The sequence below is a fragment of the Manacus vitellinus genome, unplaced genomic scaffold, assembly GCF_001715985.3.
Source record: "Manacus vitellinus isolate BGI_N305 unplaced genomic scaffold, ASM171598v3 scaffold_13_pilon, whole genome shotgun sequence".
NCBI classification, from domain to species: domain Eukaryota; kingdom Metazoa; phylum Chordata; class Aves; order Passeriformes; family Pipridae; genus Manacus; species Manacus vitellinus.
The window spans coordinates 9,481,955-9,494,925 of record NW_021938999.1 but is presented as its reverse complement, the minus strand read 5'-3'; the positions used below and the strand labels follow the sequence as shown (position 1 = coordinate 9,494,925).

Below are 12,971 nucleotides of genomic sequence, written 5' to 3'. Positions count from 1 at the left end.
CTAACTTTTTAAACACAGATTGGAACGGCAAGAAGTTTGAGAAACAGAAACTAATTATCTTGGAGTCTGATGAAATGTGGGTCTGATGAAATGTGGTTCTTGTTTAGTGGCATCCACAGGGCCAAGACAGTTGCTACAAAGCCAGACAGGATGTATGAGCAAGGCTTTGTAAGGCAAAACATTTGCAGGAGGCACAATATTATGTACCTCATGAAAGACATGGAGAACTCTGCTCTATGCTTCTCAAAACTGTGACTACCAGCAGGAAGCTGACAAAAACTGCCTCTGTGTCAACAAGATCAAATTGCTGTTAACAAATTGACGCAAATCAAGTACACTTCTCAGGATCCAATTTTGCCCAGAACAGGGACTGCTGTTATCAGAGGCAAAACATAACAAAGACATTTTCTTCCAGTCTTACTGCACAACACCTGAGGACACTTTAAGACTATCATGTGCATAGTGCTACCAATGCTTGACATTGCAGCCACCACTGAATGATTAGAGCAGGTGTCTGAGCTCAGACATCTTTTCCCAGGCCTGGTCATTGAATTTGCCCAGGCAATTTTCCCCTTGTGGAACAGACTTTGCCAAAAGTGTTCTTTACCTGCTACCCAAACTCACTGAAGATTTATTTTGTCAATAAATATATCTTACTTTTCAAGTATTAAAGATGACAGGGCAGGATCTTGAACTTCAGTCTCTACAGTCATGATAAGCATCTCTGTTACTACTTACTCCAGGCAGAAGAAAGTATATGAGAGATATCTGTATCAATGGCTAAATGTAAAAAACATCCCATGGAAAAAAAAGTATTTCCCAAAGAAAACAGAAAAGTGACTTGTTTGGCAACTCCCAACCAGTTCTCACTGATTTTTTACAATCACACAAAGATTACTGTTTACAAGCACAGACAATGTGAGCTGATGCCTGCTCTGGGAGATGAGGAATTGAAAATAACTTCTAATAATATACTTACGTGGACCAGCTAAGGAATGTAATGAATAAAGTGCAGGAAGAATCACCTCTTCTTTCTCTGGAAACTCTTTAAATACTTTCAGTATGATCATATGATCTTTGCTTTCCACAAATTCAGTCAGCTGCTCTTCTGGAACTAAATTGAAAAACAAGAGATACAGTGTGTTTTGAGGAAATAAGAGGAAATGATTAAGGAGAAAAGACAATTGTTTTTATCAAGTTTCCTTATATTTATTTTTTGCGTTTCACCAAAAGTAAGGTACTCTCCATACACACCATCTTCCACAATTCCTTTTACTAAAAAGTGAGCTACTTTATAGCCTACACTTCATATAACTGAGTCCTGACTTTTAAATGCTACCCTGTGAATCAGTACTTTAGAAAAAATCTTCTACCTTTTTTCCTGGAACGAACATCAGATATTCCAAACCAAGACAGTATGTAAGTGAGGGAAAAGCTAAGCATACAGTGAAAAAAAATTGATGGAATGTCATTTTTCATACTCCACGATTTTATTTAATTTCTCAAATTTTTTTTGTTAATGGACTTCTTCCCATAAAGACTTCAGCCATGCTTCAGTAGTATGTTACTTTAATGGCTTCAGGTTTTTCCATTCCTGGCCCCTGTTATTCACACTGACATAACTGCATGGCTGTGCAATGAGCCAGATAAGGGAACTGACCCAGGCTGAGAAAGAGCACCTTTTAAATTTCATAAGCAGGATCATTTTCTGAGTCTGGTTCAAGCTAAGGCTAGGCAAATATCCACATTACACTGTGACAAGGTGTCACAGAGGTAGAAAAGACCAGGCAGATCTGTAAAAATCAGGCACTTACAAGAAACAGGCACAGAAAATCTAACACATTCAGCCTTTTATGGAGGCTGAAGAGAAAATACAGCAGGACGAAAGTGTTTAGGGAAAGTGGAAGAGGGGAAGGAACACTGAAGATAATTCCAAGCACACATGTGTGGGAGAAAAACTTAGAAAAAGCAATATAAAATGGCGCCAAAAGGAATCAATCTGAAGGACTGGAGACTATCTTTGAAACAAAGGAGTACACCAAGTGATGGCATTTCTCACTGTTTTGAAACAAGAAACTCAATTCAGACAATACAAGGGGACTGCTGGCCATTACACACACAGTTCCTGAGAATTTTGCAGAAATTCAATACATGGTGCCTTCATTTTTCAGAATAAACAGAGGAATATCATAAGGATACACAATCTTTTAGCACTGTCATGATCAAAAGCAGAACCAAGTATTTTTTAAAGTACAAATATTTTGCTTGATTTTAGAACTGTTCACGTTACTAAAATTTACCAGTCTTTAAATACTCAATCCTGTTTTAAATCTTGGTTTTGAGAATTAAAACCAAATGTCACTACTCTTTATCCCAGTGTTACTGAACTATGTTGAATCCTCTCTTTTCAGTTAAATCTAGAGTAAGAAATAAAGACACATTTTGATTTTTTAAAAAGATGATATATTCATTGCTCTAATTTAGCAAATTTGTGATATTGCTTGGAAAGTCTGTTTTGTGCTAACTCATTTAAAGAACAGACATAATACACAAACCAATTTGGAATGCAAAAATTCATTTAGTGCATTTCAACATTTGCCATCCCCTCCCAATCCATACATTTTTCTAACTTGATAAACTACAAGATATAAATACCTTTCTCAAAAAGTTTGTGTAATGCTTTACATCCATGTTGCTGGACCTCTTCATTTTTAGGGAAGGTGTGCATGGCATTAAATACCAAGGAAAAGACATCCACCTCTTCTTCCAAGAGCAGGAAAGCAATTATGTCTGAATAGCAGAAGAGATGACATGTTGCACTGACTAGTTCTCAACTTCCATTGAAGCACTGTACTTAACCATTAAAATCTAAAATTCTGTAATATTGTCCTTAAAATTCACCTGTTCAAATCCAAGTTTGTATAACCCATAACAAAGTTATCTTTTAAGGCAGTATTTTACAACAGAACTGATGTTCTAAAACTTTACTGTCAAAAAGACAGTTTTCCCTCTCCACTCTTGCTCCCACCTTGCACTGCTTTGGTACTTCTCTGACTCTTCAATGAGCCAGTTCACCTCTCTAAACTGGTAGAAAATTAACCCATCGACCCCCCCCTCTTTTGCAGCTAAGAAGTTTCACTAAGCAAAGCTGATGGAAGAAAGGGGGCAGGACTGCAGTGTGAGGAAAACAATACGGGATTTGAAATGTGCCTGTCAACTACAGTGAACCATGAAATTAGTCCATCTGTATCATTCTCACCCTCTCACCCTCTTTGTTGGCCGAAACTGGAAAGCCAAACTCACTATTGCTCTTATAATACTAAAAAAATTTTGAAAAAATATTAACTCCATAGCACATGTAGGCAAAAAGATCCATTTCATGACAATTTTCAAGCTACAGCAGTAACAACAGAATGCATAATGCCTGCTTCAGTGTTTCAGCTGCAGCCAGACCCTTTTCAATATCTCACAATTAAAAGACTACAGTTAACTCATCAATAGCCAGATTTTGCTATTATTATTGTTATTATTAATTATTGTAATGCTTTATAACAAGACCTGTATCACATAATATTATATGCTCGCTTGAATAAAATGAGCAGAATCTCTCCCTTAGGTTGTCTCTTTAATTACAACAGAAGATCAAGAATGGTAAGATTGGGTCTCTCTCTGCAGAGCAGAAAAACAGAAAAGTCAGAGATAACTTACTGTTTTCAAAAGTAGTAGCCAGTGCTAAAGGAAGCAAGTCAGAATGTCACCAAATGTGTACTTTGGTAAGAAAAAGCTCTTACTTATTTTACTTAAGTAGTTAACAGCAAGTATTTGTGTCTATGCTAATAACAAGTTCACATAATGAATCGGTCATGTTCTTCTCAGCCTTGCAATCACACTTAACTGGGTAAAAAAGGTGCAAAACAGTACTTTGTATTTTGTATACAAGTACAAATGACAAGCGATTTCATGGAATAAAACACAGAGGAAATTCTGGTCTGACATGTCACACACTTTATATCACAGCTCTGTGTTTTAAAGGCTTAGGCAAACTAGGAAAGTAAAACACACAATACCTGACATGAGGAGTAGATTTAACGCTTTTAGTCCTATTACAGCAAGATTTGTATTTCCTTTGTGGATTGTAAGCATTTTAAGAATCTGTCTAAAAATTAAAAACAAAAAAAAAGGGGGGGGAAAAAGAGTTATGGTTAAAGAAATATTAACATATACAATTTTTTAATCTAACATTTACATAAATCCAGAAATAATTACAGAAATTAGCAAAAGCTTAAAAAGCTCTCAATTAATTTTTTAAAAAAACTTTTATTTCGATTTATATTTTTTTCAAGTTAGCAATGAAATAATGTTGAAATTTTAACTATGATCATACTTCATTAAAATAATTCTGTATAATTTATCAAATTTATTTTCATTTTCAGCTAGTTATATATTAATTCTACAGTGGACAAGTGTCATCCAGGAGGTGGTTATTCTACAGAGCATTGGGTTGTGGACAGTAGGGCACTGCTCTGTTTGCAGCAAGAGCTCAGTTACAGTGAACAATCATGGATTTGTTGGAAGAGAAGTAGCAGTTTCCCAGTTAAAGAACTTGAACAGCATCTTGGAGAACTCTACCTTACCTAAGGATCCAACCAAACAGCATTTACACGATGCTGGACAAATCACTAAAAAGAAACATTTCCTGCACTGCTGATTTCACACGCCTTGCTTTCTGTGTGGCCCAGCCTGAGACCCACGAACATAAACCTCAGAAATGCTGCAGCACAGCCAACCACAGCTGACTTGTTAAACAGAGAGAGACAAACAATGCCAAGTACTGCAAAAGTCAGGGCATGTATCAAACTGGGCACCTAAAATTCAGTCGATATTTTAACATATTTTGCTCAAACTACCACCTGTAAAACAGTGACCAAAAATCTGTAACACCTCTTCAATAAATAAAAATTTAAAAGCAAAGTTAATATTTTTTCAAAAAAATTTTAATGTTACAAGAGTAACAGTGAGATTAGCTTTCACACTGAATGAAGCATATCTCAAAAGAAGGGAAAAAAAGAGACTGTATAATTAAAAACTAAATAGAAATGGATAATTTACACACACATACACAAAAAACCCACCTAAAGAAACTTTTTTTTTTACTTTTCATTATTTTAGAGAACTGCAATATTAATAAACTTCAAATGTGAGTCATTGTATATATCATATTTAATAAAAATGGATTGTGCAGTACTTCGTGATACTTCAGTTCATAATCTTGATCTGTCTTGAAGAGCATAAACAGTACTTAAAGTTTCATTCTAATTTCACTCCCCAACTCTGGCAATGATGTTGTTTGTCTTGTTGAAGTCTAATTTTATAAGCTGGAATGAATGTATCACTGTTTTCCCTTCATACTATGATGTTGCTAGTTTCTCTCTCCTCTGTTGTAGCACTAGTGTGGTAGTTATGATGACCAAAGGAGACACAAAAGGCAAAATCTGATGGGAGATATAACATCCTTTATCTTTAGAAAATTCCCTGCATATACCCTCCCATTTCAAGTATAACCAAGAAGGAGGATGTAAAATTTTCTAAACTCTTCTACTGTATGAGAGTTTAACATAAGAGATTACAAAACAGGAAGTCTCTTTAAACTTGTAGAAAAGATGCAAATACACTAAAAGGAATTTTCTTCCTTTCTCTTCAAGTGACAGCAACTATTTAATTATTTATCGCATTGTCTGTCAAGAACACCTAAACCAATAGCAAACTACTGTTTGTAAACATGACTGCAATGATCATAGCTGAGACACAAGAAAGAAACAGTTCTTCTAGCTTAAAATTTCTATTCTCCTAAAACAGTCACACACACGAAAGGTAAAATTTCATGAAAAAAAAATGACCTTTTGTTCTCTATCACAACTGTTTCCTGCCTTGCTGCAAACAGCACATATTCTTTGTGGTGTTGTTTCACTACAGTTCTGGTCCAATCCATGCACTGGGAACATGAGATATAATTTAGCTGGCTTGCTCTGCCTTTGGCACTGACAAAAATGTCTGAGCCCACTCCCCCACTAAGTTTCTCCACAGCATGTAAAACTGTCAACATGTCAGACAGGGATACACAGTTGGCAAAAACTGGTAGTGGGAAGGTATTGTGTACAGCAATACTATCATCAGATCTTCAGTGAAGTTTGAAATGGATGCTTTGTTCAACCACACGCACTGTGCAGGCTCTGAAGAGGCTTTGGGAAAGATCAGCCCTCAAAATGTAATTTTTCTGGGACCTGAGAATGAACAGCAATATCTCCAGCTTTCAGAACAACTTTCAGTCAATTAACAAGCCTTTAAGCTCTCAAAGAAATTATAACTAGCTTGTACAGCTTCAGCTCAGTTATTTCTTGCTCATGAAAAGCAACCCAAATGGCTTTTACTTTCCAACAAAAACTGCCAACACATCTTTCAAGGGAGTTCATTCCCTTACCAACCATGTATTCTAGCCACCAGAAAAGAAACAAATAAACAAAACCCCAAGAAGCCAAAATGCATCTTTATGCTATCCTATCCAAGGAAGGGTCTGGTGAAGACTAGAGAGGTATGTTCACTTGGTTATAAGGCTGCAGCTTGCTGTCATTATCAGCCCTGAAGGAAGCAATCTGTCTAAGAAGAGAACATCAAACCAAGGCCCAAATTAACCCCCATTTGTATCGTACCTACACCTACAATCAGCATTTGTGCTATTGGACAACCACTCAGCTAAACTATGTGGGTTTTCATCCCATCTAACCACAAACATCCAGAAACCACTTGCTTAGGCTTCCCTTGACAGTTAAAGGACAGAGAAGAGCAAGTCCAAACCACAATTTTCTCCAGGATAACTCACCAAAAAGATGGAACAAACCATCCCTTGCGAAGGTTATGATGTCCACTGACTTCACAGGTAGTTCAGGCAATCAGTTTAAATACTTGATTTTTAAACAATAATATTAGGTGTGACAAAACCTCCTCTTCTTGATTTACATTACTTTAGGCTTGTGGATACAATTCCTCACATTTGGAAAGAACACACACAACCATCCAGGCAATACTGCATCTGTCAAAAAGGTTGCTTGGGGTGTTTTTTTATGTTTAAGTGGAATTTTATGTATTTCAATTTGGTCCCATTGCTTCTCATTCTATCACTGAGTGGCACTAAGAAAAGCCTGGCACAGTCTCCTTTACTTTGTCCATCAAGTATTTATATACACAGATAAGGTCCCTGCTTGAGTGACTTTCCCATTCTGAAGGCTGAAGAAACTCACAAAAAAAGAAGTTGATGTAATAACTATATATAAATACATTTCATTGCATATATATATGCTGCCACAATAATCAAGCATTCTGACAGACTCTTTGCATACAAAATACTTACTGGTGGACACTCAGGACTTCCCAGTCCTTCCCAACATCCTTAGGAGCTAGGTTCTGTAGAGTGCTTGGACAAATTTCTATTAATTTACAAAGAAGTGACCAGCCCATCTGTAAAACGAAAATGCAGTTATTTTAGAATTCTCTGCTTGGAATTTATACATTATCTTCTAATATTCTTGACTTTTGGAAGACAGCTGTTTTGAAAAGTTACCTAGTTAAATCACTACAGGAAAATTAATTGACACAAGACAAGACAAACGGCATGAAAAGTTAAAAGATGGAGGTAAAACATATAAGATGATTCTGAATGCATTGCTTGTAGGAACACACCACTTTCAATCTGCTTCAGCACTGCCTGAGGATAAAGGGCACACAGTTATATGAGATACTGACAGACAGAAAAACATGATGGAATCCACAGTACATCATCACAGGCTAGGAAAAAGCTCTGCACTATTGCAAGTCCACCTTTATTGAAGAATGTGTGTTTCCATAAGAATTTGCCATTTAATTGCAAATTATAAGGATAAAGTATAGGTTTTTAAAGGTGTTCAATGTTTTAAATAGGGATGAGATACATAAACAATAGCACATATTTCATATGCTTGCTATCAATCATCAATACTGTGTGCTTTCAAAATGTAATGAAGGCAGTGGAAATTTTGAGTTCATAAGGAATGAAATAATACTAATCCCAATATATTTGTTCCTAATAACTACATGTTTCATTCTATGCAAATTCTTTGACTTTCAAACATCTGTAAATAATGCCAAACCTAAAAATGTTCCTCTCTGATCTTCTGTATTGGAGAAAGCTGCTGTCTTATGAATGCCTACAGGCTGATATGATCAAATGGGCTGCAGTGAGGACACAGTAAGCAAAATCTGTGCAAATAATTAACTGATGAGCAAGAAATCTGCTCTGTATTGAAAGAGAAGTAGTGAAATGTCAAAAGCCAGGACGAAGCAGATTTTACAAAGAGGAATTATAATAAAGAATAAAAGCTTCCTTGATCATATAAATAAATAAATAAAAAGGTGGAAGCAGGCCTGTGTACTTTAAGAATAGGGTCAAAACAGAAGATAAGTATGGCACAAAAACTATATGTGTAACTGGATCAGTTTTCCACAGAAGAGTTATGTAAAGCAAAGGAGTCAAGATGGGACAGCCAACAACAGGAATGTAAATGGCTACCTTCAAAGAGTTTAACAGTGAAGTTCACAGAAAGTGCATGATCCCTAACCCTGCAATCAGTAAGACTAGAGACATGGAATTACAGGTTTGGTAGTGTAGAGTCACCCAAAGGAACAGCAGAGGCTTCAATCTAGACAGCTGACAGCTTTGGAGAGTAGGAAAAAGCTGATGTAGCTCCCTGGGAATCAGAATTCTGCTTCTGTCTTTTACGTACTTGTTTACATGGGCTATGCTCATGCTATCTGCAGTAGTTTTGTTTCTGCTTGAGTTCAGATTTGCAGAGCCAAATTACAACCTTAATGCCTACAGATTGATCTTTACCACAAGCCAATTTCCATGCTCTTTGCTTCCTTGGAAAGCAAGCTGGCTTGCTCTACATGAGCTACAAATCATGTACTATGGACAGTCAGGATGACTGGGCTAGTCTGCATAACTGAGCCCTGACTAAATGTAGGTACAACAAATAGTCTTGCCAAGCATCAGTCCTCCCCAAGATAAAAGTCTATCAGTGACAGTCAGTCAGGTACAAATCTCAGAAACATTGTAGAGGTGACTATTAATTCACAAACTGCGTATTTCTTAGAAAAGATTTCTTTTTAGAAGTCCCACTTCTGGACATCCTAACTGTTATAAAATACATAATCTGATGAAAACTTGCTTAATAACTTTAGAAGATTCCTTTTTGTATTAAAACTGTTTCTAATGAAATTCATATTCCCATTGAACATTTTTATTTGGATTGTTAGGACTCACAACTATTGACAACTATAAAAATGGTGGATCTAGAGAAGACCAATGGAAACATCTGCCCTGCTGATATGTAGTCTATTTTTCAATATTACAATCACAACCTGAGATAACAGAGAACTTATTAGCTGTTCAATAACTATGTAAGAAAGTCAGAGTCTTTTAAATAATAGAAATCCTAAAGGTTACAGGGAAGGGGGGGAAAGTAAAGAAAGATGTCCTTACAAACACAGAAGCAGTTGGTGGCAGCACTGAAACTCTTTATTTTTAAATCAGACCCCTTCTGTTTCTAGCATGCAATGAATTTATACTACATTAGGTCACCCCTTCTACGTGAGACAATAAAGCTCTGCTGACTGCTCTTTACTCAAGTGTACTCTTATTTTGCTGTAGAGTTTCTAAGCTGCTCCAGTCATTGCCAAAGCAACTGCAGAAAACAACCATATTTACTTAAGGACGCCTATTTTACTTTCGAGCACCATTGACTTTCCAGACTGGTACCTTCCTACCTCTGAAGAAGCTTGCAGGGTTTATGCCTGCAGTCTGACTTGCACCAGTACTTGTAATATTGATCTACTATGGAAACCTACTTTGTACAAGTCAGTGGAGCAGCAGCACCACCTTATGCTTTGTCACTAGTTAAGGAGGGTAGGTAAAGAAAATTCTCACTTCAGGTGTGTCTCTTACTGACTTTATTCTCTTATGTGAGACAATTTTTTTACAATGCTAAAAGCAAAAGAGGTTGTTTAATTCATTTATTCAATGAAAATTCATTGGTAGTGCAAAGAGACTTCACTGTAATCAGAACCTCATTGCTTCATCACTGCTGTAAAGTGAGAATTGTGTATTCACAAAGACTGTAAACAAATAACAGTGAATGAAGCAAGAAGACAGAGCTCTGCTAACATATTGTGAATGTTTGTAAATAGCAGAACTGAATGTGAAGGAAGAGTTGCCTAAGACATTTTATGAGGAACAGGATTTGAGCTTTGCACTGGCTATGAATTTCATACTCCAGTACAAGACAGTAATGCAAAGGAGCTCCAGAACTTCTAAACTGAAACACTGTTTGACTGCAAATGTAGGCAGATAGAAGATTATAATAAATTTTAAATGCATTAATTTGGAATGAGGTATTTCAACACAGTTAAAATGTAAATTAAACTATCACTATCTTCCTCATGCAATTCTGAGAGTCTTGTGCTGTCATTTCACACCTACTGCTTGGTGTGGTTGGATTTCATATGTTTTACTTCCTAGTCTAAACTTCTGGGCAGAGGTTTTGTAAATTGTTATATATATGTAATATGCTTTATCTTGAAAATAACTGCTGATTCATTTTTCTGTATTTCTTAATAACCTGACAACTGAATAGTAAAATAAGTAAAAACTCCAGACACTGCACAAATATTTAGTCTTAAGAGAAAACCTCAAATCACTGTTATTCCAGATTAAGCACTGCACAAACACAGTTTCATATTTTAATCTGAATTTTGAGCTTTTGACCTTTACCTAAGGTCTATCAGAAAAAAAAAACCCAAACGAAAAACCTCCAAAACAACAAAACACAAAACCCCTAAAAATATACTACTATTTAAGAGGCATTTGCAATGTAATTTATGTTTTGCCTTCTAGGTGAATTGAAAAAACAAAACATGTTAAAAAATACTGTCACCATACAAATGGGCTTAATAATAATAAAAAAATGAGTTGCAAAGAAGCCTGGAGTTTATAAACATCCTCTAAGCATATCATAGTCAGAAATTTAATAAATGTTTGCTAGGACGGAGCTGTTTTGTATGACAAGTTTGGCAGCTGTACCGTAAGTACAACATCAAATCGTGCAAGTGCCACACCTAATCCAAATGGGCCAGTGCTGAGTTACAGGAGCAGGCAGAACCTTAAACTGCAGAACCTACTCTTAGCTAAAAGATTCCCTCCTCCCTTTAAAAAGCTGTGCTAGTACAAGTCTCTAGGATAGGGCTGCACGTATATGAATACATATTGTAAAATTCTGCTTTTTGGAACTTTGTCTAACCATGGCAAAATTCAATATTGACACGTCAAAATTATATTAGATAACATTCTTGGTAATTCAGAACCCTACAGCACACAATATTCACATCGCTTAATTTTTATTTTCTACTTCGCCTCCTTTTGCCGTTCAAACAGAGACGCAGCCAAGTGGCGACTGCAAAGACCTGGAGTACTTGGTCCCTTTAAATGCCAGCGGTGACAGCGCCCTTCTACAGATCACAACACTTCACGAAGCGGCCCATGAGAAAGCAAGTTAAGGAGAAATCAACAAGCGGAACAACAACTTCCATCCCGGGAAGGGGCCGCAGCGCTCGGCGCATCCCGCGGAGCGGCCCCGGCCCTCGCCCTGCGCGTCCTGACCTGCTGCACGCCCGCCGCTCCCGGGTACAGATCCACCACCAGCAGCACGGGCACGTGGACGTTTTTGCCGCTGAAGAGCCGGGGAGCTGTGGGGGACAGACAGACACACAGACAGACCGCGTTAGCGACCAGCGGCGGGCGGGCGGCTCTCGGCGCGGGCCGGGCAGGGCCGGGCAGGGCAGGGCAGGGCAGGGTAAGGGCGCTCACCGCTCTGCCGGGCGGCCAGCTCCAGCAGGTCGCTCAGGTCTGCACCAGAGTCTCCAGCCGCTTCCTCTCCTGGACGTTCTGGAGCCGGACGACCAGCTGCTTCCTCAGGGCTTGTCTCCCCCGCCACCGCCCCCCCCCTCGGGCCGCCGGCCATGGCGGCCGCTCTGCCATGGCCGAGCCGCTGCCCTCACCCCATCCGCCGGTCCGCGGAGACGCGGCGGGGCTGGGCTGGCTGGGCTGGGCTGGGGGGCCTGGGCTGGGCTGGGGCGGTGCGGGCCTGTCCCGCTGCTGCAGTCCCGCAGTGCCGTCACCCGGCCCCGCGAGCCGCCCCTGCCGCGCCTCCGGCCCCTGCCCGGCGCCGCTCCATGGACACGCAGCGGCCCAGGGCCGCCCCGCGGGCACAGCGCGCCCCCCGGGAAACGCCCGCGGGAATCGCGCAAGCGCCCGGCAAAGAGAACAGACCCGCCGACAGCTCCCCCTGCCCGGTGACTGACGAGACAGCGGCCCAATAGAGCTGCCGAGCCGGACCCCGGGGTCCGCCCAGCACTGCACATACCCTCTGTGAAAGCGTCCGGACTGTTGGCGGTATCGATAGGCTGAGATTTGAGGGATTGCTGCTTGGAATCGAGGTGGTTCTCTCCCTGCGTACCTTCATTGCTTCACATATGCTTGATGTATTCTTCCTAAAGTCTGCACAATAGCAGCTGGAAGAGAGGAGTGAGAATATGTGACAGGAACGTACCCGGTCCTCTGCAGGCACCGAGGTCAGTGCAGAGGACCCGTGAGCAAGTGCTCTAGGCACCAGAGCAGAGATTTTCCTGCAGCCCAGGGAAAACGGCATGGGGAGGCAGGCTGTCCCCCTGCAGCCCAGGGAAGATCCCATGCCAGAGCAGGAAGATTCCTGAAGAAGGCTGTGATGCTATGAGAAGCCCGTGCAGGGTCAGGCTTCTGTCAGGACCTGTGGAGAGAGGAGCCCATGCTGGTGCAGGTTTGCTGGCAGGACTTGTGACCCCACAGGGGA

The 12,971-nt window shown here is 39.6% G+C and overlaps 1 protein-coding gene across 1 annotated transcript in view; it reads right to left on the bottom strand.

Annotated features, from left to right (window-relative positions):
• The window catches only part of LRRK2 (leucine rich repeat kinase 2), a 64,022-nt gene extending 52,036 nt beyond the window's left edge, over positions 1-11,986 (bottom strand). Inside the window, exons 1-6 of the mRNA XM_018068031.2 lie at positions 11,951-11,986; positions 11,744-11,829; positions 7,406-7,512; positions 4,068-4,156; positions 2,656-2,790; positions 980-1,114 (exon numbers count right to left, since the gene is read on the bottom strand). Coding sequence (XP_017923520.1) covers positions 980-1,114; positions 2,656-2,790; positions 4,068-4,156; positions 7,406-7,512 — 466 coding nt within the window. The 5' untranslated portion in view covers positions 11,744-11,829; positions 11,951-11,986. The remainder of the gene's footprint in view (positions 1-979; positions 1,115-2,655; positions 2,791-4,067; positions 4,157-7,405; positions 7,513-11,743; positions 11,830-11,950) is intronic.
• Positions 11,987-12,971: the final 985 nt, after the last annotated feature.